Genomic DNA, 23,153 nt, shown 5'->3' with positions numbered 1-23,153 from the left:
CTTTGAAAGAATTTAAAGTGGCAGCAATTAGGCCAAATTAAGTTTGGAAAGGCAAGAGAGAGTTTGAAAATTGATTAGGCCACATTAATATTTGGAGCATGGCCTAATTAGTCAAGGCCCAAATTGATTTTTAGATCTAGGCCCATTTTCAAGCCTCGGCCCAACTAATCAAAGCCTGGATTAGTTTTTCAAGCCTATCTAGCCCAATAAGGCCAAGATTCGTTTTTCAGGTCTAGGCCCAGTTTTTTGGATTTATTTAGGCCTAAAACTGACCAAGTCAAGAAGGCTATAAGCTGCTTAGTCATGCTTGGTAAGCAAGCTGCTCACAAGCAGCTCAAAGGCCTAGAAGCTTCTCCCTAGCAAGCTGCTCAAGCAGCTCAACCAAGCCTGCATTTTTTGGCCTTGGTGGGCCCAAATCTCCATTTTTTACAAGCATCCATGCATGCAAGCAGCTCAACTAGACCAAGGACACGTGACAGCCATGCATGGAGACATCCCAAGCAGCTCAAAAGCCTAGAATGTTCTTGCTGGGCAGACCTGGGTAAGCTGCTTACAAGTAGCTCAAGGTCTGAGTGGACCCCATCCTTCAGCATAAAGCAAGGCCAAAGACAGGTGGCGCACATGCAGCCCTTGGAGTTGCTGATGAATGATTCATGCAAACCTAAGCAAGCTGCTCACAAGCAGCTCATCCAGGTCTGGTTGATCCTTAGTTTCTGGATCCTTCTTCAGTGAGAGATCAACCTCAGAGGATTTAGAGGGCCCACAAATTATGCAAGGTCCAATAAAATGATAAGAAAGGCTTGGTGAAGTATTGGTCTGCAGCTGTGGGGGGGCCCGGAATGGCCTGGATATTGCAGGAACTGAAATTTTCTTTGCCCTTTTTCAAAGTTTTATACAAAGAAGAAGGATTTTTTAGGCCTTTGCCCTTTTCTTGGAGTAAAAGACACGTTTTGTTCAGAGAGCAGCCCCTCATTGGAGCATTTTGAAGCTGCTCAAGCCTAAGCCTTTACAAAGAGGACACTTGGCAGCCAGGCATGAAGGCCTGTGGAAGTAGCTCTAGCAGCTCAAGACCTGGAACATCTGCCTATAAATACCAGAGTTGAAGGCCTTGGCAAAGGTCCCCGACCATCAAGCCCCCGGCTTATGCAAATTTATGTTTTAATTATCTTCTATCTTTCGGTCCCCGACCATCAAGCCCACGGCTTATGCATATTTATTTTTCCTTTATCTTTTATTTTTAGGTCCACGACCATCAAAGCCCATGGCTTATCCAAATTACATTTCAATTATCTTTTAACTATTTTTATTTTTCGGTCCCCGACCAAACAAGCCCACGGCTTATCGTTCAATTACCTTTACTTTCTAGAATTGTTTGTACTCAATCTAGCCAAGCCTAGATTTTATTTCATTTCCTTGTAATCAGACTTTGTTAAACCGTTAATAAAGTCCATTTATTTCTGTTTTAGGCCTTACTCTACATTTCTTTCCATTTTTCACACGATTAGAAAATTTTAAGTCCTTAGCCCGCAAAGGCAAACCACGAACCTCCTCACGGTCTCCACCCTTAGGCCGTGCACTTTCGTCCAGTTAGAAGTCAGATTAAGGCTTCCAGGCCTTGATACGAATTTGGGCAGCAATCCTGCCCTGGCACGCCCGCATCAAGCCTAGAACTGCACTACTCGCTGTTCCTAGGCCAATTTTTACTTTTTCGGAAGAAACAGGAGTGTATTTTATATCAGATGATTCTGAACACGTGTATCTAATATGTACGAAAATTTATACGTAGCATTGCTTTCGGGAAAGAAAAAAACACAAATTTATAAGAACACAAAGTGTATTGATTTTCATACTCTTTTTTTTTATTTTATATCCACACTCTTTGTTTTATCTTTAAAAAAAATACACACATTTTAAACCCTAAAAAACAAAAAAACAAAAAGTGTGAATATAAATATAAACGGGGCAGTTCCGGAGACACCGAAAAAAATACCTAAAAAAACACCTCATAGTTTCCGATCAAATTTTGATGATCCGAGCCGCTCAATGTGATCAGAACGTGATTTTAAGGGTACCCACGAAAAATCAGCAAAAAAAATGACCAAGAAGAACTTGGTCCGAACAGTTTCAAACAGTTTTTTATTGAACGGTTCAAATAAAACTGTTCAAATCAAGCCTTTTTCGATCATTTTTTTTGTTAATTACTCGCGGGCACCCTTAAAATCACGTTCTGCACACATTGAACGGTTCGAATCATAAAAATTTGATCGGAAACTATGAGTTTGAGATTTGGGGTGTTTTTTTGGGTGTCCCTTGAACCGTCCCGAAATATAAATATATATATATATATATATATATATATATATATATATATATATATATACTAGTGTTTGCCCGTGCCTACGGCACTACGCAGCTCGGTTGAAATTGAAATTGCCCTTTGAATTTTGATAGTGGCTCAAAACATTATTTCAATTTGTAGGTAGCTAAAATTTTTTGGGTAGTTCCAAATTGCTGGAAATTAATCCATTTTTCTTGAATGGCGAAGATTTTTTTTATTGATATAAAAAAAAAGGATTACCCCGCGACAATCATTTGCAACTCAGCACAAATTTGATAAAATAAAAAAGGAACAGTACAAAGCAAAAAAGGAAAAGAGTTTTCAGATCACAACCCTACACAGAATGTGCATGAACCCAACTAAGAGATAGGAGAGCACAAACCAACTTGAAGTATTGATCCAAAATTAGCCCATGTCTGCTTGAAGCATGAAAATGCCGAGCACCACCTAGAAATTAGTGCAGCAACCAAAATCAGTATTGATCCAAGCTACCAGGGTATTGTCCATAAGCCATAGCAACCAAGCATTTTGGTACTGAATCATGTAAACACCATTAGGTGTCCTAGAGATAAGAAAATTTCATAAGAGTCTGAGGTACATCAAAATGAGAAGCTAAATAAATATGACAGTTCAAGTGTCGGCCTCCAAAAGAAATCACCTCAAAAAGGGAATCATTGAGCTAAGATCTCCAAACAAAAGACCAAAAAATTATAAGAAAAAAAATCACCGAACCACCACATAAGCAACCCACCGAAATAAATAGAATTTGTCAATCTTTATTGTCAACTCAGGCCAAGAATGTAAGAGCGCTAAAACCATCAAGGAAGAAGGATTATTGGTAATCATTAAAGCAAAATTGGTCCCCATCCAACAATGTACAGTTCCACAGCATCAACCAAAAGTTATAATGTATAAAAAATGTGTGAAGATTATTACTCGAAACAGCTGACCTGTCAACTTGTATATGCAAAAATAGGCTTCTTGACCACAATTTAAGGGAACAAAAGGAAAAAGATTATTGGATCAAGTGAATTCGAGCTTCTGGGTCCTTACACTTCCCGCGATTTCTTTCCAAAACTGTTTTCTGTTTTTCCTCGGGGCCTATTCTGCTTAATTAGCTGAAGAATACTTCTCTTGCACCAGAATTGCCAGTAAGTACTGATCAAAAAAATAATACTGGTAGGTCTTTTTTCCTTTGAGTTCTTCTTTTCGTCTACAATTTGCTGCTTATTTCATTTCATTTTGTTGGGATGGGAAAAAAGAGCCTATAAGCTGGGGAGTTTTGAATGATGTTTGGAATTTGGAGAGCCCATAATTTTTTTTTGCTTTTGTTTCCTTGGCTTTTTTTAAGATGTCTGAATGGAGTTCATTCTATTTCTACCATACATTTTAACAAACATCTTGAAAGCAAACGTATGCCATGGGTGATTAATAAGAAACCGAAAATCCAGCAATAATTGCAAACTTCAAAACAGAAAAGGGTACTAAACGAATAAAACATTGAACTTACAAAGGAGGGAGAGAGGACGATGGTGATGGAGGTGGTGCCTTGAGAGAGAGAGAGAGAGAGAGAGGAATTCTGGCATGGGAGTTTCAAAAGACGAAGTACGGTGAATACGTTTTGGAATGTGGTGGCCAGGCATGTATGGCAGTCGTGTTATTAGCTTTAAAATGTGGGTTCTTTAATGAAATGGGCTCTTTAATGAGACGAGGAGAATGCTTCTTAGCCCTTGGATCAAATCAATCATAGCCATTCCAACAACTTGTCTCCACACCCTTCTGTTTTATATAATATATATATATATATATATATATATATATAATTTGTAAAATAATACTGTAATTCTTATACACAAATAGTAAGATTCTGGATGAGTGGGCCGTGTCGACGGTCCACCCAAATAGAAAATCTCCTTTCACGCTTTTATTTCACGCATCGCCGATATATACAGGAACCATATATACACGTTCGCATCGCTGCGGCTAGTGTAAAGAGTTCAGAGAGAGAGAGAGAGAGAGAGATGGGGGTGACGAAGGAGGTGGTTGAATCTTCATTGACTTCAAAGCTGAACCCTGCTCATCTTGTAAGCGTCTTATTTCCTTCAATTAAATCTAGTTGTTAATATGGCTCCGCTCCGATTTCATCTGTTGTTTACTAGGAATCAAAACGTCGTTTGAGAATTCAATTACCCACGTTGGTAATATTGAGGTTTTACGTTTCCTCAAGCAAACAAATTTTTAAGTTAGAGGATTTTCTTCTAGTCGCACATATATGTAGATGATTACTGATGAAAACGAGAATAAAAAAGTAAAATTTGATTTAGTTTATATCAAGATTTCCAAGAAAATTACCGAGGTAATATATGTACCTTTTTTCTGTTGCTTCTTCACATAGGTACATCATACATGTGTCTTCTCGCAGCTTCCCTTCTCCTTGTGTTTCGTTTTTTTCCAAGTTATTGTGGGTTTTTTTTTTTTGGTAACCAAAGTATTGTGGTTTTTAGTATGTTCGATTGTTGATCATCAGAAGTTTGAATATGAAAACCCGGCATTGGGTAAAACCTGTGACTAGATTTTGATACTCATGAATAAGTTCAGTAATAGGTGACAATGGTTTGCTACAAAATTTCCCATACGTGGTATAGATTGAAGGAACTTCCCAGACTGATTTTCTTGAGGGGAAATTTTGGTGCCAACTTTGATGTTTTGGGAAAATTTGAGAAATTTAGTTCAAACACTTTCTTAACTTGCTTTCAAATCTGCTGAGCAAAAAAAAAAAAAAAAACTTGCTTTCTAATCTTCCAAGTTGATGGGTAGTAGCTAGTGCCTCTAATCTCTGATTCTTTATGTTGGAACGTTACCGTGAGAACCTGATTGAAAGAGAGATGAGCTATTATGAGTTGGTGGATCTCAGGGTTGCTCCTTGGATCTAGTCTCAATTCATCTATCTGAGTTGTCGTCTGCTTTGCCAAGGCTGTAGTGGTTTTCTTGTAGTCTGGCAATGATGAAAAGTAGTAAAAGGTTTTCGAAGTGAAATCAGCTTTGAGCTAATGATGCCAATTGTAATTCTCTGTGTCTGCAATCTGTAGCTCCAATGTATGGACCCCAATTGAATTCTAAGAAGCATCAACCTTTACTAACAAATTTAACTAGACTTTTAAATGTTAGGTTACATGTCACTTTTGTTGTAAATTTTCTCCCTCTCCTTCGTTGAATGGGAATTTGCAGACTATGAATTTGCTGGTCCATAACAGAATCTTCTTGATTGGTTATTTTGTTTAGACATGTAAGTGATTAATTGTTCAATATCTACGAAAAGGATTGTTTCGTCAGCCTCATGCCTCGTTGCAAGACTAGCAATTTTCTTTTTTGTCTCCCACTTATGAGTTATGGTCCTATGTCTCTTCCACTGTTTGTTACTCTTATTAGTTTGGCAGAGTTGATTTGTGCTGGAAACTGTTACTCGGATGATTAGGGTGCATTTTATGCAAAATTTAGGAAAGATGACCCCTGATTGGCTGATCCAATCTGCTGCTTACTTGACAACTGTTAAAACGTTTACCTTGATCGTATCATTCCTAGGAAGGCAAATACACCTACTTTCTGGGGAAGTGCGTCCATCCTGAAACTTGTTAAAGAAATTCTTCCTATAGAGTTGTAAACATTGTGTTCCTATCCTCATTGCAAATTAAGGTCATCACTCTCTAAACATAGAGCGTTCATTTACTGCCAATGACAATACCATTGTTAATCGTGGACTCAACTGTGAAGTCTGTTTGCTATACTACTGTTTATTTTACGGAAGGAAACAAAAGTCCCAACTCCTAAGGTTGGGTGGCATACTGGCATGTCAAAAATGGCATTTGTGAAGACCAACCCTGCGGTGATAATGTGACATGATAATTGGATTACGTGCAAGATGCAACGAATTTCCAGCCTTTGTTACACGTATAGCCTTTAAATGGTGCTGTTTTCTTCACATCGAAATAATCCAAGCAGGGGCAGAACCGTCCTCCTTTTTACGTAACCCCAAAATTACAGTTCTGCCCCTCTTGGATTATTCCCCGGAAATTGTAGTATTAATTCCTTTTCTTTTTTGTCTATATTTTTTCAGCCTTTGTTCTTCATTTGTATATTATTGTGCTAGAAACTTTTTCTTCAATGATCAACATTTTTTTTTTTGCTTTTCAGGAAGTAATCGATACATCTGGAGGGTAAGTTTATCTTATGCCGTGTTTGGATAATGGAAAATCATAGGATTTAACTTATTTATCTTTGTATCTGTTCTTCACCATGTCATTTCACCCCATATTTCCTTGACCTTTTCATTTCCTTTCACTCCATAAATAGCTTCACGAATCCATGATCCAAGCACAGCCTCGTGAATAGCTGCACTTAGTTTGTAGAGATCACTCTTCTCATTTTCTTTCACTTGAACCGAGCTTCATGCTGTTATCAGGTGTGGTGCAAGCTTTGCAGTGGAGATTGTATCAGAGCAATTTGCAGGGAAGAGGTTGCTGGAGAGGCATCGAATGGTGAATACTGCATTGACAGAGGAGATGAAAGAAATACATGCACTTTCTATCACCAAGGCTGTTACCCCTGAGCAGTGGAAACAGCAACAAGAGTCTGAAAAATCTCAATCCGCTGCTTAAACGTCATGCGTTTTTGAAGTTAACTCATCTGAGATTTTTAGATACAATATGTTTATGCAGTTGAATCAGAACCAATGTTTGTGTGGGGAAATATTGTGGACATAAATCAATGTATGGTTTTGTGTCTTCCAGCCATATGGGACTCAGGAATTGGATTTCTCCTTCAAGGTGAGATGGTAGGGGTTTTGAGCTACCATTATCTTCAGTGGCCGAAGTAAGCTAACCGAATCAAGATTGGATTTCTACTCCATGGCACTTTTTTGTTTTTGTGTTGTTTTGCGCTCTGTTCAATTGGTAGGAATGTCATGCAAGTAAATATTTAGTGGGGACAATGAAGTAATCACATCAAAAGAGTTCCAAGATATTTATCTTTTCAAGGTACGAACCTGGATTATAAAGGGGGGAGGTCCCATTGCTTTAATTAGTACTCAATAGAAATCGATACTCCGCTGCGACCCGTTTCAGAGCACCTTCTTAAAAAATAAGTACTTATTTTATATTTTTAAACTAAAAAATAATTTTTACGTAAATTTTTTTTGCACCGTATAAAAGATCTCATCAAGATCTTTCAAATTAGATCTATATTGTATATTTTTAGATTTTAATAAATTTATTATTTTTGAGCTTGAAATTGCCTTTTTAAAAAATAAGAACTTATTTTACGTTGCGGAACGGAGCCTACTTATCATTGCTAACTTTTGAGAAGTACTTGCTGTATTTATTTATTGATAAAACCAAAGAAATGTATTGACGATGCCTCAAGTTTCACATGCTGCACCACAACATACAGTAAGAACTAGTCAATTCAACATAAATTCATCAGGTAATGGTTTCTCTTCATCTTTTTTAATTCTCTTCGGAAGTCTCTCCACAAATCCTTGATTCAAAAATGCACTCAAGGGTAAACAAACCGTGCAAGCAAGTATCATTAAGCTCAAACCATTTACGTCAAATTTTTGTGGATTATTGTTTCGTTTGGACGAGAGGAATAAAAAAAATACTTTTACCTAAATATTTTGAGAAATATCAAAAATAGAGCCCAAAAAGTCGAAGGTCAAATATTCAAAATCTTGGGGTCACTAGATGCTTTCCTGGTCGCTAATTTCAGGTCCTAAAATTAGTCAAGATGTGAGCACGCTGGCCGGGCATCTGGTCATTAGAAAAAGCAGGACCATTTGAAGCCGCACGATGTAATTTGAGTATCTAAACGTGAACACAGTTACACAGGGTACCATGATTGTCATGTTAAACTGTTTTAAGGGTGGTAAGTGTAATTTAACCTTTCTTCTGTAGTATACTCAGTATTTGACTTGGAACTAAGGCGGTAAACGAATCGCGTAGCTCGCGAGTTTGGCTTGACTCGACTTGTTAAGGTTTGGTTCGGTTTGACTCGTTTAGTAAACGAGTCAAGCTCAACTCAGTTCGGCTCGTTTGACAAAAGCTCGATTAGTTAAGTATGACTCGGCTCGATTAAAGAGGCTCGTTTAGTAAATAACTCAACTCGACTTGATAAGGGCTCGACTCATTAAGGCTCGGACTCAAATTTTAAGCTCATTTAATAAATGAGCCGAGCTCAAGCTCAACGAAGATCGGCTGAGCTCGTTTACAACCCTACCTAAAACAACGCCACTGCCTGTCAGTCGTAGGTCTTGACTCTTGAGTAGGAAATCCCAATCCCGTGCACCATCCTATCCTCAAATACTGTATATATTATCAGCCATGTGCAGGAAACTCACAACCTCATGTGGCAAAGCCTATAATTTACTACTCCACCAGTTATTCAAGTATATCTTGACGATACTAATCTACTCAAAATAGCATCTCCTCTTCTATAAACAAAGACCTCGTTACTGACAATTCAAATTTCAGATCTACTTGCGAAAAAGATACGAAGAGACATCTTCATTTCCCTGATAACATTAACACAAGAGAATCACATATCCTGTTTGGGATTGGTCATGGCTACAAAGCTTGTCCACCCACCAATCCCAGCTTCCCAACTGGTCCCGCAAATGCCCAGCTTCACAAAGATGATGAGAGCTGATGTTAGAGCACTTTCAGCCACTCACCCAAGAAACCAGAAGGCCACACCAAGATCCACTGGAGATCACCCTTCTGGGTTTAGACCGATTAGAGTTGCAGACCAAAGCTCTGGTTTGATTGGAAGTACTGAAGAGCAAGAAACAGCAGAAATCAAGGCAGTGCTTTACGAGGCAATACAAGGTAAACCCACATCAATTTCCCAAATTTATGATTTTTTTTGTTCAAGGGCTTAAATGGGTTGTCATTGAAAATGTTCAAAAAAGGCATCAACAGAGGTATATTTGGTGTTCCATCTGCAAAGAAATCTGAGATTGAAGGTTTAGTTAAGCAGCTGGAGACAAGGAATCCAACTCCGGAGCCAACCCTGTTTCTAGAGAAGGTGAAATCAGTGCTGTCTTGAAGTTTTGAATTTGATATTAAAATTGGAAGTTGAAAAGTCTATAAATAATTGGTTTCTTTTGTTCTCTGAATTGGAAAGGTGGGTGGATGCTGGAAGCTAATTTATAGTACGATAACAATCCTCGGTTCGAAAAGAACGAAGCTTGGATTAAGAGATTTCATCAGTTTGGGAGATTTTCTCCAGACCATTGATGTTGCTGAGGTATAAATCTTCTCGTACTACTCTTTAATCTTCTTCTTATTTTTCCATTTAAGTAAAGGAAATAACAATTTTTCTGCGGAATGATTCTATCCCGGTTAATAATAACAAATTGGAATGACGGAGTTGTCACAGACTCACAATGTTGACTTTTGCCGATCAAAAAATAATTGAAGGCACATTCTAATTTTGTCTTTACAAAATAAAGAGCTGATAATGACTAGAATACGTTAGGCATGAAAGTTTCACAGTTGCAGAATCATCATTTCATTGGTAGTATTTGATTCAAAATGAAAGAGGGAGCAGCTGTTGAACTATTTCTCTATTTCCAATACTTTCTTTTCGGATGTATCCGTAAAGCAGATTGAAACCTGTTTAGTGATAACTAATTTGCTAGTTATCAACTGAGCTTTCGCAAGTGTGGTGATAGCTAAATTGGAAGGTGCCATATATTCTCATGTGCAAGCCCAAAGGTCATATCCCACTAACAATAACTTACAACTAACCCCAAGGGATTGGCAAAGTGGGCATAAAGAAGCAATAAGTGCTTGACTATGAGGTCGCATGTTCGAATCCCACGGAGGCCAACCATTCCAAACCTTGGGGCTACTGGAGGTTATGCCCGGTCATTATCTTCGGGGCCCAGAATTAGTCGAGGTGTGCGCAAGCTGACCCTGACATCCGATTATAAAAAAACAATAACTAACAACTAACACTTCTTGCATGTCCTAAAAAAAAAAAACAGAACAAAAAACTGAGCTTTCGAATGTCTATAAAGTGGATCCATATTCTGTCATCTGCATATGATCCCAGGCACTTTCTTAGAATCTGAGTTACAAGGAAAAATGAAGTTACTGTTCAGTAATACTTTCTTTCCCTTTCCCTATCCATTTTCATTTTCATTCCCTCAGCAAATTCATGGAATATCCAGAGATATGCTAATATCACATTACATAGTGGGACACAATCCAAGCTTGTTTACGATCAAAAGAACTTTCCAATCGACACTACTGTGTTTGATCGTAAAGTTGTGGATGGAGGAAAGGCAAGATAGGGAAAAGGATAAGAAGCTAATGAAGTCAAGAAACGAATTATAGTTCCTCGGATCTCTTATCATTTTTCTTTCTGTTGATAATTACCACCGAACATGTACAGCATAAATATCGCGATGAGTTTTTTGATGGTCAGCTAAGTTTGATTATGTTTGTGGTGTGAAAATGGAGGGAAAAGCAGTTAATGTGATCATGTTCAATGTAAGGGGGCTGAATTTGTTCAATGGACAGCTCAAAATTGAAGCCTCCTTCAAGACTGCATCCAAATCAGTTGAGTCTCTCAACTCTTCTTCCCCTCTCATGTCCATACGCTTCGCTTTGCACGCATTGATAAAAGCCTATTAATTTGTTCCATATCTTTAACAGAGAGTTGATATTAAATACAGCAATTCCACAATCACCCCTGACCAGGTCTGCAATACGAATCAATATTAATTTTCTCGAAGGCCTTGTTTGGATCTTGGATTTGTGAAGGGAAATGGCGGGAGAAAAGATGGGGAAAATATTGGATATGTTTTTCCTCACTCATTTCTTTTCCCTTCTCAAATTCCTCATACACAGATGGAAAACAATATGCTCAACTACGTCTAAACTACTATATATGCAGTTGATGAATGTTTTCCGGAAAAACTATGACCTTCTTCTCAGCATCTTTGATCCAGAGGGCTGGCTCGAAATTACGTATCCTTAATTTACTCGCTTTCAGCTAGTTTGTGACTTAATTCTATTTTGAGGTGCTAAGTATACAATTGGTATTATTGTTGGTTCCTTAAACGAAGCACATAGATATGTTGATGATAGTCTCAGGATAGGGAGAGATGATAAGGGAAATATCTTTATATTGGAAAGATATGGAAAAGAGTAGGAGACTTCTTTTTGCAGCTCATAAACCTCTCCAATTGAGGTTTGGGTGTAGTAAAGCTACTACTACCTCTTCCAATTTTCCTTAGTTTACAGAAGAGAAGATACTTTTTGTAAATGTAACTTATGGCATTCAAAAAGTTGATTACAGGCAAAGATGAAGAGCACTAGCTAGACTTAACTCGCAAGCCAGCCGGGTTTTTGTTTTTTGCTTATATATAAACCATCTAAATGGAGGTTTTGTTGTAAAGTTGGTTATCTACTGGACTGGAGTACCTCTCTTCTCTTGAGACCTTGTTGTAGCCGGGAGGAGCATGCATCCTACTCCACTTTCTAGATAGGAATACTCCACCAAGTTAACATATGCAGGGATTTTCTAAGTTACTACTAGTTTGAAAGCATTTCGATCAAGGATTTTCTGAATCCATCAAGTTTTCAACGAAAAAATTTCTAGTGTTTAATAAGTTTGCACATCTCCTCAAAGACTTTCAACACAAGCAAAAAAAGAGGAAAGAATGGCAAAGTTCTAGGCATAACTACAAGCAAGCAACACAGATTCTTGGTCCCGTCTGGCTTCGACTCCAAATTTTGAATCTAATACAAATGGAAATTGCACACGTGAACGATAAATAACACAATAAAATCAAACAAATGATATAGCCATAGGGCTGGATATGTTGGGCCGACTAGAACGACGTTGAGCAGGTTGCTTTGGGCACTCGCGTCTTATACACCGGAGGTTCCTTAAACGACCTGGGTTTCATTACCTCGCATTTAGAACATGCGAGGTCGTTTGGAACGACGTCGAAACAGTCGAACCTCCCTACAACGAGACTGCAGCTTGTAATCGGTAAATTGTGAACTCATGTTGGCTTATTTCTATGATCCGAAATGTTCATCTTGTAGAACATGCGAAGAAGATGAACAGTGTTGAAGATCATAGCAATAAATTACTGAATGATACATAATCGTCGAAAATAGGTATGGATTTCATTTTAGGAAAATAGATTTTGCTTCACTCGATCATCTCCAAGAAGAGAGAGAAAATGTAATGTGCTTGTCAGCAGGAAAAGGAGCTTTTGGATTTCAAGAAAGAATGGCTCCGTCGAAGAAAGGGAAGGGGAAGGGCAACCCAGTTGAGTCCACTCAGTCTCAGGCAAACACCACCCAATTCCCCTCTTGCCTTCGCTTTCTCCCTCCTTCCTCCGTCGCGATCACCGTCCACGCCAAGCCCGGTTCCAAGCTTGCCACCATCACTGGTTCTCTCTCTCTCTCTCTCTCTCTCTCTCTCTCTCTCTCGATAGTTAAAAATGAGTTCTTTTTCAATGGGTTTTTTTGTGAATTCAGATTTCAGCGACGAGGCATTAGGAGTCCAAATCGACGCTCCTGCAAAGGACGGTGAAGCTAACGCTGCTCTTCTTGATTACATCAGCTCTGTGAGTCATTTTTACCCAATCTTTTATTTCGTACTTGTAAATGTAATCCTATCTGGTTTTATATAGGAGTAGTGTTTATGTATTTGAAGTGACCAAACAGTATTGGGAATAAAATTCATTGATCTTCTTGGTAGAAAACATTCGATGAATTAATAGTTGCGAAAGCATTTGATAGGGAATTTGGATTTCCACTCTGCGTTTCGGTTGTCTGATTCTCTGTGTCAATTTGTGATCCCTTTCAATTCTATCATGACGTAGAATCTACGTAGCATGTTATTGTAGTTTCATAGTTTGGGAACGAAGTGAATTTGGTGCCAACTGCCAATTGAACATTTTTCTTGGGCATTGCGAAGAGAGAATTTCTGTGTAGAATTGTCATATATGCGCAGGTATGTGGCATTGTGGCTTGAGGAGGAGGGTACTCTCCCTCTTATGGTGAACTGCCCTCTTTTTCTTCAAAGCAAAAGAAGATATAAGTTCCTTTTGCTAGAGAATAGACTTAGGCCCCGTTCCAGAAACCTTCTTAAAAAATAAGCAGCTTATTTCACATTTTCAAACTCAAAAATAATGTAAATGAAAAATAAATTTTCAATTTTTTTTGCATCGTATAAAAGATCTCAATGAGATTTTTCAAACAAGATCCATAATGCATATTTTTATATTTCAATAAACCCCTCATTTTTTAGCTTGTAATTGCCATCTTAAAAAATAAGAATTTTTTTTGAATTCTGGAACGGAGCCTTATTTGAGATCATGAAGTGTCATATAACTTGCTGTTACCTTGATAAATTGTCCATAAACAACTAAAGATCGTTATCCTCATTGGCTATGCGTCATTTCCTATCTTCACCAATCCTAGGTTGAAGAAATCCAATTTTCGTTGACACTATTGACCAACCAAACTAACATATTAACTTATCGGAATGATATATAATGCGGAATGCAATATCTCCACCGAATTGTTCCAGACATTGATGCCTAGGTTCGAGATCTCCATCACCACCCGAGCTTGTAATTCTGGCTCATTTGTGAAGGAAAAGGACACAAGTCTTTGCGAAGCTAACTCAAAACCTTTGCCCAAAAGACTTTTCAAGTTCTCTGTACACAATTCATGTGCCTTAGTGCTTTCACTGTAGACAGTGTAGAGTAACAAGCTCCACAGTCAAAGCCATTCCACACCAACAAGCTTGTACTTGCGAAGATTAAATCTTTAGATACAAAGTCTGTTGAGATTTATTTGTCATTTCAAGGTAATTCCACTGCTTCAATCATTTCCAATCTTCTGCTCAATAAAGCTTTGTTAGCTTTTGACTGGTTTTCTTTGAACTACTCAAGTTTGAAGACTCTTCTTCTCAAACCAGTTGTTCCGACAGCCAGCTTTTCTGGTGGTCGGATTTCAACAGGATCATGAGATTGATCCAAGGTTTACGATTGTTGTTGGTGTAAAATTAGAGGAAGTTCCAGTTCTTTCTCTTAATCAATACACTTGAGTTTTGTGACCCCTTCATGTACTTAAACCCAAAATTTCTGTGCACGATCTGAAAATGCCCGGCTGAAGTATGGGTGTGGCTTGGTTGACAATCACTGAGTTCGAAACCAAAAATTCATGCCAATTAGAAACAGACAATGATCTGCTAGGACCTTGAATGTGATTGTTGGCAAAGCATTCTCATCTTTTTGACATCACTGGAGGGGCATTGTTTCTGCCTGCTTAAGAAGCAAAGTTTATGAGAGATTTGCAACTCTTATGATTCAGGGTTTTAGGAATTTGGCTGTTACTCTTTTTGGAATCTGGATTATTTGTTTTTTCTTTTAGGTTGCAGAAATCGTGGTAGTGAAACTAATAATATCTTTCCCTTTGCTTAAATTATCAGTCATTATCCGAAAATAAATTCAAACACATCATTTTTTTTTATCCTAATGAGGTATATCTGGAGCCCTTGTCACGATCTACTAGGCTAACCTCTTGAGGTTAAAACCACATTATGTTGTGCGGGTCGCTTTCTTTTTATGGAGTTTCAATTGTTTTCCAGTAGCAATTATTCTTACCATTGTCAGCATGTGGCATGAAAGCTTAAGATTTGCAATTGTTGGTGTTTATTGTTACCCCGGCTCACAGCTTAAAGTCCTAAGTGGCCAGCTAAATCTTTATTATCCTCCTCCATTTGGTAATGTCAAATGAATAATCTTGTCCCCATGTTCTTCATAGCGTCATTTTGCTTTATGTGGCATGTCAATGTGCATGCAGACTTCAAGATTTTCATTTCTCATGATAAGCAGGTTATTGGGGTGAAAAGAAGGCAGGTTTCAATAGGATCTGGTTCTAAATCAAGAGACAAAATTGTGGTTGTGGAAGAGGTAACTCTACAGAGCGTTTTTGATGCTTTGGACAAAGTTTGCAAGCGCCAATGATGGAAGAAACAGAGCTGTGACTTTATGGCCCGGAATTAGTTGAGGTGTGCGCAACCTGGCCCGGACGTCCGGTTTATATCAGCGCAGTGACTTCCATATATCAGCGTCATCTAGTTTCTTTTTTCCTTACTCGACCGCCTGACAATGTGTTATAGGCTTTTAACTGTAGATTATCTACTTGTATGTCATGCAACGTTCTCCTACTGAAGTTACGGGGATTAACAAAATGGTCTGTACCCCCTTACCAAAAATGTTACTTTTTTTTTTTTTTTTGGGTAAGTGTACCATTTTTATAACCAACCAAACCAGAAAACAAAGGGAATAAATCCCAATACAAGTACCTATACACAGAAGTATAACCTCACTACAATCTACATTTGTAGAAGCAAAGAGAGAACAAAATGTTACTTTGTTGGCCATTATTGACGTCTTTTCTTCTTTCAATGCGCATTCTTCAGATTTACTTTCAAAGTTTGTCCTTCCATATTTTTTTTTGTATATAAGGCCATTTTTTCCCATGTACTACCTATGAATATCTCAGGCTTCGTTTGATCATTGATCTATTGAGCCATTCATGAATGAAATAAAGATACTGGATGGGTTTACAAAGAAATAAATATAGCTCATTCTTTTCTCTTTCTTTACCTTCACCTTTTCCTCTTTGATTTGGCCATAAATACATTATGCAAACACGTCGGTAAGATGTTTGTTAGATTCTGGTAGAATCGTTAACAGCCTAATGATTCTCAAATGCCATCAGTCCACCTAGTTTGGAAGCTCGTTTCATTCAAAAGATAAATTTTACTGTCATGCAGTTTGTCTTTTACGTCTATTATGTGGTTTTATTGGTCAATTCCAAAGTAATTCCCGAGAACTCGGTACTTTCATGGCAAATGGAGTATAAACGGCATAAAGGAATGGGATCCCATTAGAGTATTCAGATTTCCCAGAGAGAGAGAGAGAGAGTCGACTCTCAACGGATTTCTGTGTAGAGTATTCAGATTTCACAAGTTCCAACGAACATTGAGAGGACTCATCAGGACTTCACAAGCTGTAACTTCGTGGATGAATTTACAAAATTACCAGTCCACGAAATTTTGGCAAAAATAACAATCACATCAGTTACCATAAAAATAAAATCATGTGTCACACATCGAGAATCCCATGTTCTTGCCATTTTGTATCCCCGGCGTTATATACCGTACATCGCAGTGGCATGATCAATGGAAACACCCAACACTGGATGCTGAATACAGTTATGGACAATCAGAACAAAGTGAGTGATTTATACTTACAAGTCATACCGTGTAGATCACAAATGCTACAGACGTACTATATCAACATATATACACATACCAGACTATATTCACAAAATTGCCAGAAAGTCGGAATTCATGGCATGAAACTCAAGTACCAAACCGAATTGCTGTACATAACTTCAAAGGATTTAGAAACATAGCACCGAAGTTTGGCCTAAGTGAGGTTTTGCTGAAGCAACAGGTCTTTTAGCTCTGTGTATCCCCGGAGCTCTTCAAGTGCATCAGCTGTTGTTTTGGGTAACACGAGCCCAGAAGATACTATGCCCAAAGAAGCAGCATTTTGAACCCCAGGCTCCTCAGATGAGATAATAGAATTGGTGATGTCCTGACGGAGAGGAGGGGCTTTCTTCAGCAAACGATGAGCACTAACAGCACCATCTTGGGACTTTTTTACTTGAAAAAATCCTCCCCGCTCAAGTGGCTCACGTATATGTGCTTGCTGATCAAAAGATCCAGGTCTGCGAGATATACGGATAGAATCAGTCAAATTTTATATCCGTCAAACACAGAAGAGAAAATCTGGTAGTAGCATTTACAATTGGCAATAAAAGGAATTGAGCGATCACCTCCGAAACTAGTTAATCGGAATAGAAAGTCCTAGAGAATAATCCCTTGAGCATCCAAAAGGATGGTTTAAAGATTTTATGCCAAAGGATAGCGAAGCCATACTTGCCAATACGTGAAACAGAAATGTGATACATGGTCCAAAAATGTGACCTGGAAGGGGAAGCACAAGGTGACAAAAGATGAATAGGATATGTGTATAGGAAACTATTCAATATTATATGTATAGTAATACAAAGCACTAAAATACTTTCATGGTCAATTCAAAATAACATTGCTAGACAACAATTTCAGAAACTTGTAAGAACTATTACATATTCTCATTTCTCAATGGAAATAACCCATGGTAGAAGCATGGAAACATTGTAGAAACTATGAGGGTGTGCCTAAAAGGCTCCCTCAAGATTTCCCGAGATTTTCTAACAAGAATTTGGTGAAATATTTTAGGGGTTTTGGGACCATCATAGAAAAGGTTCTTACAAATTTCCCTCATAAACTTCTTGAGAGTTGTGTGCAGCAACAAGTTTCCCAATTCTAAAGTGAGTTTCCCCGAAACTATAGTTTAGAGCCTCAAGATATTAGTTTCCATAAAGGTAGAAATACAAGAGCAGGTCCTACTTAAAACCCATAGGGCAAGATTTTAGAATCCTCTTCCGCCAATAGAATCAGTAATCATTACAATTCAACAAAAGCGAGGAGTGAACAAAGTGAAAGTGAGCTACCGAGTTTACGAGGTGAAGAAGCATAGCCAGGAGATTATATAAATATTAGAGAACTCAATTTCGCACCTTCAAAGTCAGATTACCTTTACAGGACACTAATAACTTATTAAAAAAGTTCAATCACATCTTGCCAAAGAATAGGCTGCAACAGAAATTTGCACATTTAGATTCTAATCCTCTGAATCCAAGATTGCATCACCAGAGTAGCGACAATGTCACAACTTCCTCGTACAGATTCATGAACAAAAGACTCAAAATTCAATTTCAACGTAAAAGAACAAATATAAATAGTAAAGCCCCAAATCCAATGACGAAAGTACTAGACCTTCAACTATAGGTCCAGAGAGACCGATCAGAAACAAACATATATGTCCAGAGAGAGAACATTTCCTCTGGTATATGCATGTAATGAAAGGGGTCAAATATCCTTCTTTCATATTACATATAGTAACTTGTAAGGTTTTTGTTCCAGGTATAGCCATAGCAGATAGTAATGACTGACCAAGAACAGGACGACACTGTTTCCAACACTTCTTCATGTTCTGACAATTAATTTGATAACAACAGTCAAGGCATTTTTTTGATAAGTCAAAGGCATTTCATCAGTGATCAGAGTGTTATACATCCAAATAGGAGGAATTTCAACTCGGTGCAAAAACGTTTCATACTAGCAAATTACACAGAAGCTGTAAAAGAAGAAGCCAGGAACATGCTACTCTACTGTATTACATAAAAACAAGAAGATACTGATGCCGTGTCTCATCCATCTCTTCCGACGGCAGATGAAAGTTGGTATTACGAAGTTAAGGGCATGCTATAGAAACTAATGTAAAGTCAAAAGGTGAGATTTTTCAACCCGAGGGCGCTAAGCCAGGCAACCTGACAATTTCCTAACTCCAGCCTCCAACCCACAACAAGTTTTCTGACGATGGAGTACCTAGGTTCTGATCCTCATATGCTTTGCATTCTTAATTAAGCGCACTTGCTGCCTACGGTGGCTCAACCCGAATGGAGGAGACGACATAACCATCTTTCATTGGAAACACTTGTGACCTCAGGAGGATAAAATCTGGTAACCTTGTTCAAAGGAGTTCATGATTACAAGAACATGGTGGGCCCATATGGTGGAGCTAGAATGCCAGATGTCCGAACCAACAAGAAACAACTAAGAAATCACAAGGGCCAAGCTCTCGTAGAGATAGGCATACAAATTGATAGTACCTAAAATAAATAATTGGCTAACAATACAAAATTGGCAGCATTAACACCCTAATATAAGTCTATGAAGTGGGATAAGTTCAAGATTTAATAGGAGTAATCAAATTAAAACTTTCTCTACCTGCAATAGTTTCTAGATAAGTTGGTTGCCAACAACTTAACGTTGTATTACAGCAGGCAATAGACAAGTACATAAAATAGTTGCGCATGTTGGGCCTCTTATAGAGGAAAGTATGACCACACACTCTCCCTAAGAGCTTAAGCCTTTCAATCAGTTGGTGTTAATAGGTAAGAACCTTAATAAACCCTAGCGTAAGCAGCAGAGTCAAATAAGCCCCAAGATTGAAGTGGCTAACAACATGAAGGCAATAGCAAAACCCCAATAAGAACAATGTAAAAAGAACCAGCCCCTACTTATGAAGTATACAATGGGTATATGCAGTACATACACTCGGACATGCAAATCCACCAAGAACTCACTCGAGAGTTAGAACAAGCACTCAAATAATAAAATGATTTTCCGGGTGATAAGTGCAATATTATTAGTGGTCCAGAAAACGCATATATACAAATGAAGCAAAGAATAAGGTAACTTCAAGAAAATAACTACATTGCTAAGCGTCCTCGTTAATTCATCACAAAGGTACTTCTCAAATCATTTATTGGACTCCTCATAGTACTAATGCCTATTGTCTCCTGCAAAAGTGTGGATGAAGCACAGTGCACATTAACTAAATCTTCTTCTTCTTCTTGTTCTTTTGTTTTCGTTTTCAACAGAATGAATGATCTTGATATTATGGAATCTTGATATTCTGAAAGAATAAAGTTTATGGTTTATCTTTCACCCACAACTATGAATGTCGTAAAACCTCCCAACCATAAGCATGCAGGGGAAAAAACCATTCTTAGAAGAGAGTGGATGGCACTATGGCAGCATCTATGAATACTATGGCAACAGCAGGAACACTGAATTAAAACCACTACCAGATCAATATGTCCCACATTACCTGCTACCTGTGTCAGTAAGGTCATCATCATCCACAATAAAAGGGCCAGAAAACTCAGAATCATCAAAATCATCCTCGAGAGATAACCTACTGGAGCTTCTGGATAACGATTTCTGAGGTGAGCTACTGGATGATATCCTCACCCCAGAATACCTTCCAGTTTCATGTTTTCCGAAGGTGAACTACAGAAAACAAAAATCAGTGAGAGAATAAACAGGAAAAGTCAAAAAGCTTGGTTCACCATTATCAAGCATCACACCTTGTCAACAATTGAGTTAGTCTGAACCAAGCCTGAACTTCTCTCCACCCTGGAAGCAATAGGTCTTGAGCCCTTAAAAGGAGGGGAAGGAGGCAAAATTTGCCCCTTGTTTGATGAAGAGGCACCACCAACTTTAAATCCAGGTATGCTAACAGGCGCACTTTCAGACCGTAAAAGAGTTGTAGGTATTTGATTTCCATGAAAGTCGGCAGGTGGTGATGGGGACGTTGAGGGAGAAAAGGCAGGAGACGGGCCAAACTCGTCAAAAGTTTTATGCTCTCTCTTAAATGGAGGTGTTCCAGGCAAATAGCGAGGTAAGCTAGAAGGGGGGAGACGATGGGAACTTGGTTTAGAAACTGAAACACGCGAATCTGAGTAAGTGGGTGAAGGTGAGGGAAATTCTGAAGGTGGTGAGGCCGCATAAAGGTCATAACTCCAGCTATGACGCCTTCCAAATGGAGACAAAGATGGGAACCTCTTTGATCGATCTGCCAGTGGACTCCCTACATAATCTGGTATGAACTGCGGCGTGATAGGTGTTGACGGTTCAGAGCTAACATCCGAAAACGATGAGCGATACAACACAGAGAGGCAAAGCCTACCACAAAAGGTGTCCACTGGTGTGAACTCAAATCGCTGCATCCCTGACTCTTCTCGGCGAGTGAAAGGCTCAACAAAAGACGAAACGCGATGAGAGAGGTTATATGTGAGAACTTGGCTCGATGAATTGAGGTCACGGAAGAGTTTATGCACGGGCAAAAGTCTAATCATTGCATACAGCGACCTCAAAAGCAATATTGATTTCTTATACAAAATGTGTGAACTAGTCCCACTTGACCTCTTGGTTCCAGAGCTACTATCCCTACCACTTTTTCGACTCTCATATTGCACTACCCATCTCTCTATGATCTTATCAGCCTTTGTCTCAAACCCAAAATCATCATTGTCAGCATTCCAAAAACTAGGAAACCGGTCGTTTGACGCGTTCCTGACCAATCCCCTTCTTGGGGAATTACTCACAGGATCCAAACTATTTGGTCTTTTCACTAAAATCACATCAACCACCATAGGTTCAAGATTACTGTGACGCCAAAAATCTGTACTCTCTCGCACTCCAGGGCAATCCCTCAGTGCTAGGTTAAACCATTTGTCCCTCGGCTTAATGCTGGAAGACGAAGATGATGATGAAGAAGGGGATGACATCATTTGTTCTCCGCTATAATTACGTGATGACACGTACGGAGCCCTAGATTCAAGTATAATTTGAAGACTTTTCGTAAAGAACTCCGTGATTATTTGTTCCATTTTCGCGGGTTCTGACTGCGAGTGACCATGATATGATGCCATACGTTTAATACCAAAAATTTCAGCACAGCAATGGGCAAACTGAAACTCTAAAATTACCAACTAGAACCCTAGACCTCGACTACAAAAAACACTCCAAAGATCATTCGTGAACACCAACGAACTCACGGTGCAGGGGGGTAAAAGGTGCAAAATTTGGGGTGTTAAGCTGAGCACGAGTAGCCAAAACGAAATTCAATATACAATAGTACTACAGAACAGAAGTGGGTAAGATGGACTCACTGTTGTCCAGCGATTGCTTTGCAAGAGATCAACAGGGTTTCGAGAGTGCTCCTGACGACACATGTATATGGACAGGATTTCATGAGTGCAGTTTTAATCTATACGTATATCGGTATATGCGGAGATATCTACTATGAACATGGCACGGATAACTTGTACGTATTGCACTTGTGAATTTTTGGAACCCTAAAGAAAAAAGGGCGAGTTGGAGTGTGGAAGAGAGCAGATGACGGGATTAAGCAGCTTCTCAGAAACTGCGATGTGAGAGAGAGAGAGGGAGAGAGACTTTAGAATATGACGACGATGATAAGCTTCGGATCGTGTGTGTGTGTGTGTGTGTGTTGTGTGTAAATTTGATACAGGAATGAGGAAACTGTGGTTATGATATGGTGGGACCATGGGCCCAGATGGTGCCACGTCGTACTCGACTCTTTTGACGTGGGACCAATGCAATTTTGTTCACCTTTTTTTAAGGGTGTTTCCTATTGGTTGAAATGACGTGGATTCTACCACAAAGTGATAGTGTGAATTCCATCACAAAATGATATTATGCTTATCATGCAATACACTTTTTGGTAAGCATGTCATCACTTTATAGTGGGATCCATATCATTTCAACCAATAAAAAAAAGAGTAATGTTCACCCTCTTAAGAGACGGAAGGGTGAACAAAAACTACAAACCTCAATCACTGTGGGACCTCATTCCTGGACGTCATCAATGTGTTGGTTAACTTGGTTTCGTGAGGGAGACCAATGCCCTGTTTGGAACTCGAAGAAGACGAAAGGGAAAGGAAACTTTGAGGAAAGTGTTAGGAAAATTCACCATGCTAAACCAAATAAGGAAAATTTATTTTCCTCTCCTCTCCTTTCCTTTCTTTTTCTAGGTGCCAAACATCTTCTTGCCTCGAGAACAACAATCAAAATACTGCCACGTCATCTTCTCCATCTCATCTTTCACATAAAAAGCTCATACAACGCCATTTGACGGTATTCCAAAAGCACCGGATAATCACTAATTTTCCAAGGGGTTTTTTGTTTTTTTACGCGTGCAGAAATGCATGTATGGTTTCTAATAAGATTA

General features: G+C 38.7%; 4 protein-coding genes across 7 annotated transcripts; 3 read left to right on the top strand and 1 right to left on the bottom strand.

Annotated features, from left to right (window-relative positions):
• The first annotated feature begins 4,232 nt into the window (after positions 1–4,232).
• Positions 4,233–7,128, top strand: LOC131298976 (protein BOLA2). The gene is made up of 3 exons (XM_058324496.1): positions 4,233–4,422; positions 6,530–6,552; positions 6,798–7,128. The coding sequence occupies exons 1-3, from the start codon at positions 4,360–4,362 to the stop codon at positions 6,991–6,993; spliced, it is 282 nt and encodes a 93-aa protein (XP_058180479.1). The 5' UTR covers positions 4,233–4,359; the 3' UTR covers positions 6,994–7,128.
• Positions 7,129–8,691: 1,563 nt separating this feature from the next.
• Positions 8,692–12,528, top strand: LOC131335070 (fibrillin-5, chloroplastic). Of its 3 annotated transcripts, none has more exons than XM_058370254.1 (7): positions 8,692–9,216; positions 9,300–9,415; positions 9,515–9,637; positions 10,918–10,956; positions 11,053–11,097; positions 11,294–11,367; positions 11,473–11,837. In XM_058370254.1, exons 1-7 carry the CDS (start codon positions 8,952–8,954, stop codon positions 11,549–11,551), a joined length of 741 nt encoding a protein of 246 aa, XP_058226237.1. In that variant the 5' UTR covers positions 8,692–8,951; the 3' UTR covers positions 11,552–11,837. The 3 variants fall into 3 exon arrangements, 2 of the variants coding, with proteins under 2 accessions (XP_058226237.1, XP_058226236.1); XM_058370253.1 differs by having other exon boundaries at positions 8,693–9,216; positions 10,858–10,956; positions 11,473–12,528; XR_009202414.1 differs by having other exon boundaries at positions 8,694–9,216; positions 10,858–10,956; positions 11,248–11,367; positions 11,473–11,548.
• LOC131335071 (uncharacterized) lies at positions 12,391–15,839 on the top strand. 2 transcript variants are annotated; one of them, XM_058370256.1, is made up of 4 exons: positions 12,391–12,528; positions 12,615–12,806; positions 12,895–12,983; positions 15,264–15,839. In XM_058370256.1, the coding sequence occupies exons 2-4, from the start codon at positions 12,644–12,646 to the stop codon at positions 15,393–15,395; spliced, it is 384 nt and encodes a 127-aa protein (XP_058226239.1). In that variant the 5' UTR covers positions 12,391–12,528; positions 12,615–12,643; the 3' UTR covers positions 15,396–15,839. The 2 variants fall into 2 exon arrangements, with proteins under 2 accessions (XP_058226239.1, XP_058226238.1); XM_058370255.1 differs by lacking the exon at positions 12,391–12,528 and having other exon boundaries at positions 12,599–12,806.
• A 651-nt stretch (positions 15,840–16,490) lies between these two features.
• On the bottom strand, positions 16,491–22,394 carry LOC131335069 (autophagy-related protein 13b). Its single transcript, XM_058370252.1, has 3 exons — positions 20,485–22,394; positions 20,226–20,407; positions 16,491–17,172 (listed from the first exon to the last, which is right to left on the bottom strand). The coding sequence occupies exons 1-3, from the start codon at positions 21,829–21,831 to the stop codon at positions 16,869–16,871; spliced, it is 1,833 nt and encodes a 610-aa protein (XP_058226235.1). The 5' UTR covers positions 21,832–22,394; the 3' UTR covers positions 16,491–16,868.
• Positions 22,395–23,153: the final 759 nt, after the last annotated feature.

Source organism: Rhododendron vialii, chromosome 8a, assembly GCF_030253575.1.
Source record: "Rhododendron vialii isolate Sample 1 chromosome 8a, ASM3025357v1".
NCBI lineage: Eukaryota > Viridiplantae > Streptophyta > Magnoliopsida > Ericales > Ericaceae > Rhododendron > Rhododendron vialii.
The sequence above is the reverse complement of the archived record's forward strand: the minus strand, read 5'-3'. Positions and strand labels throughout refer to the sequence as shown.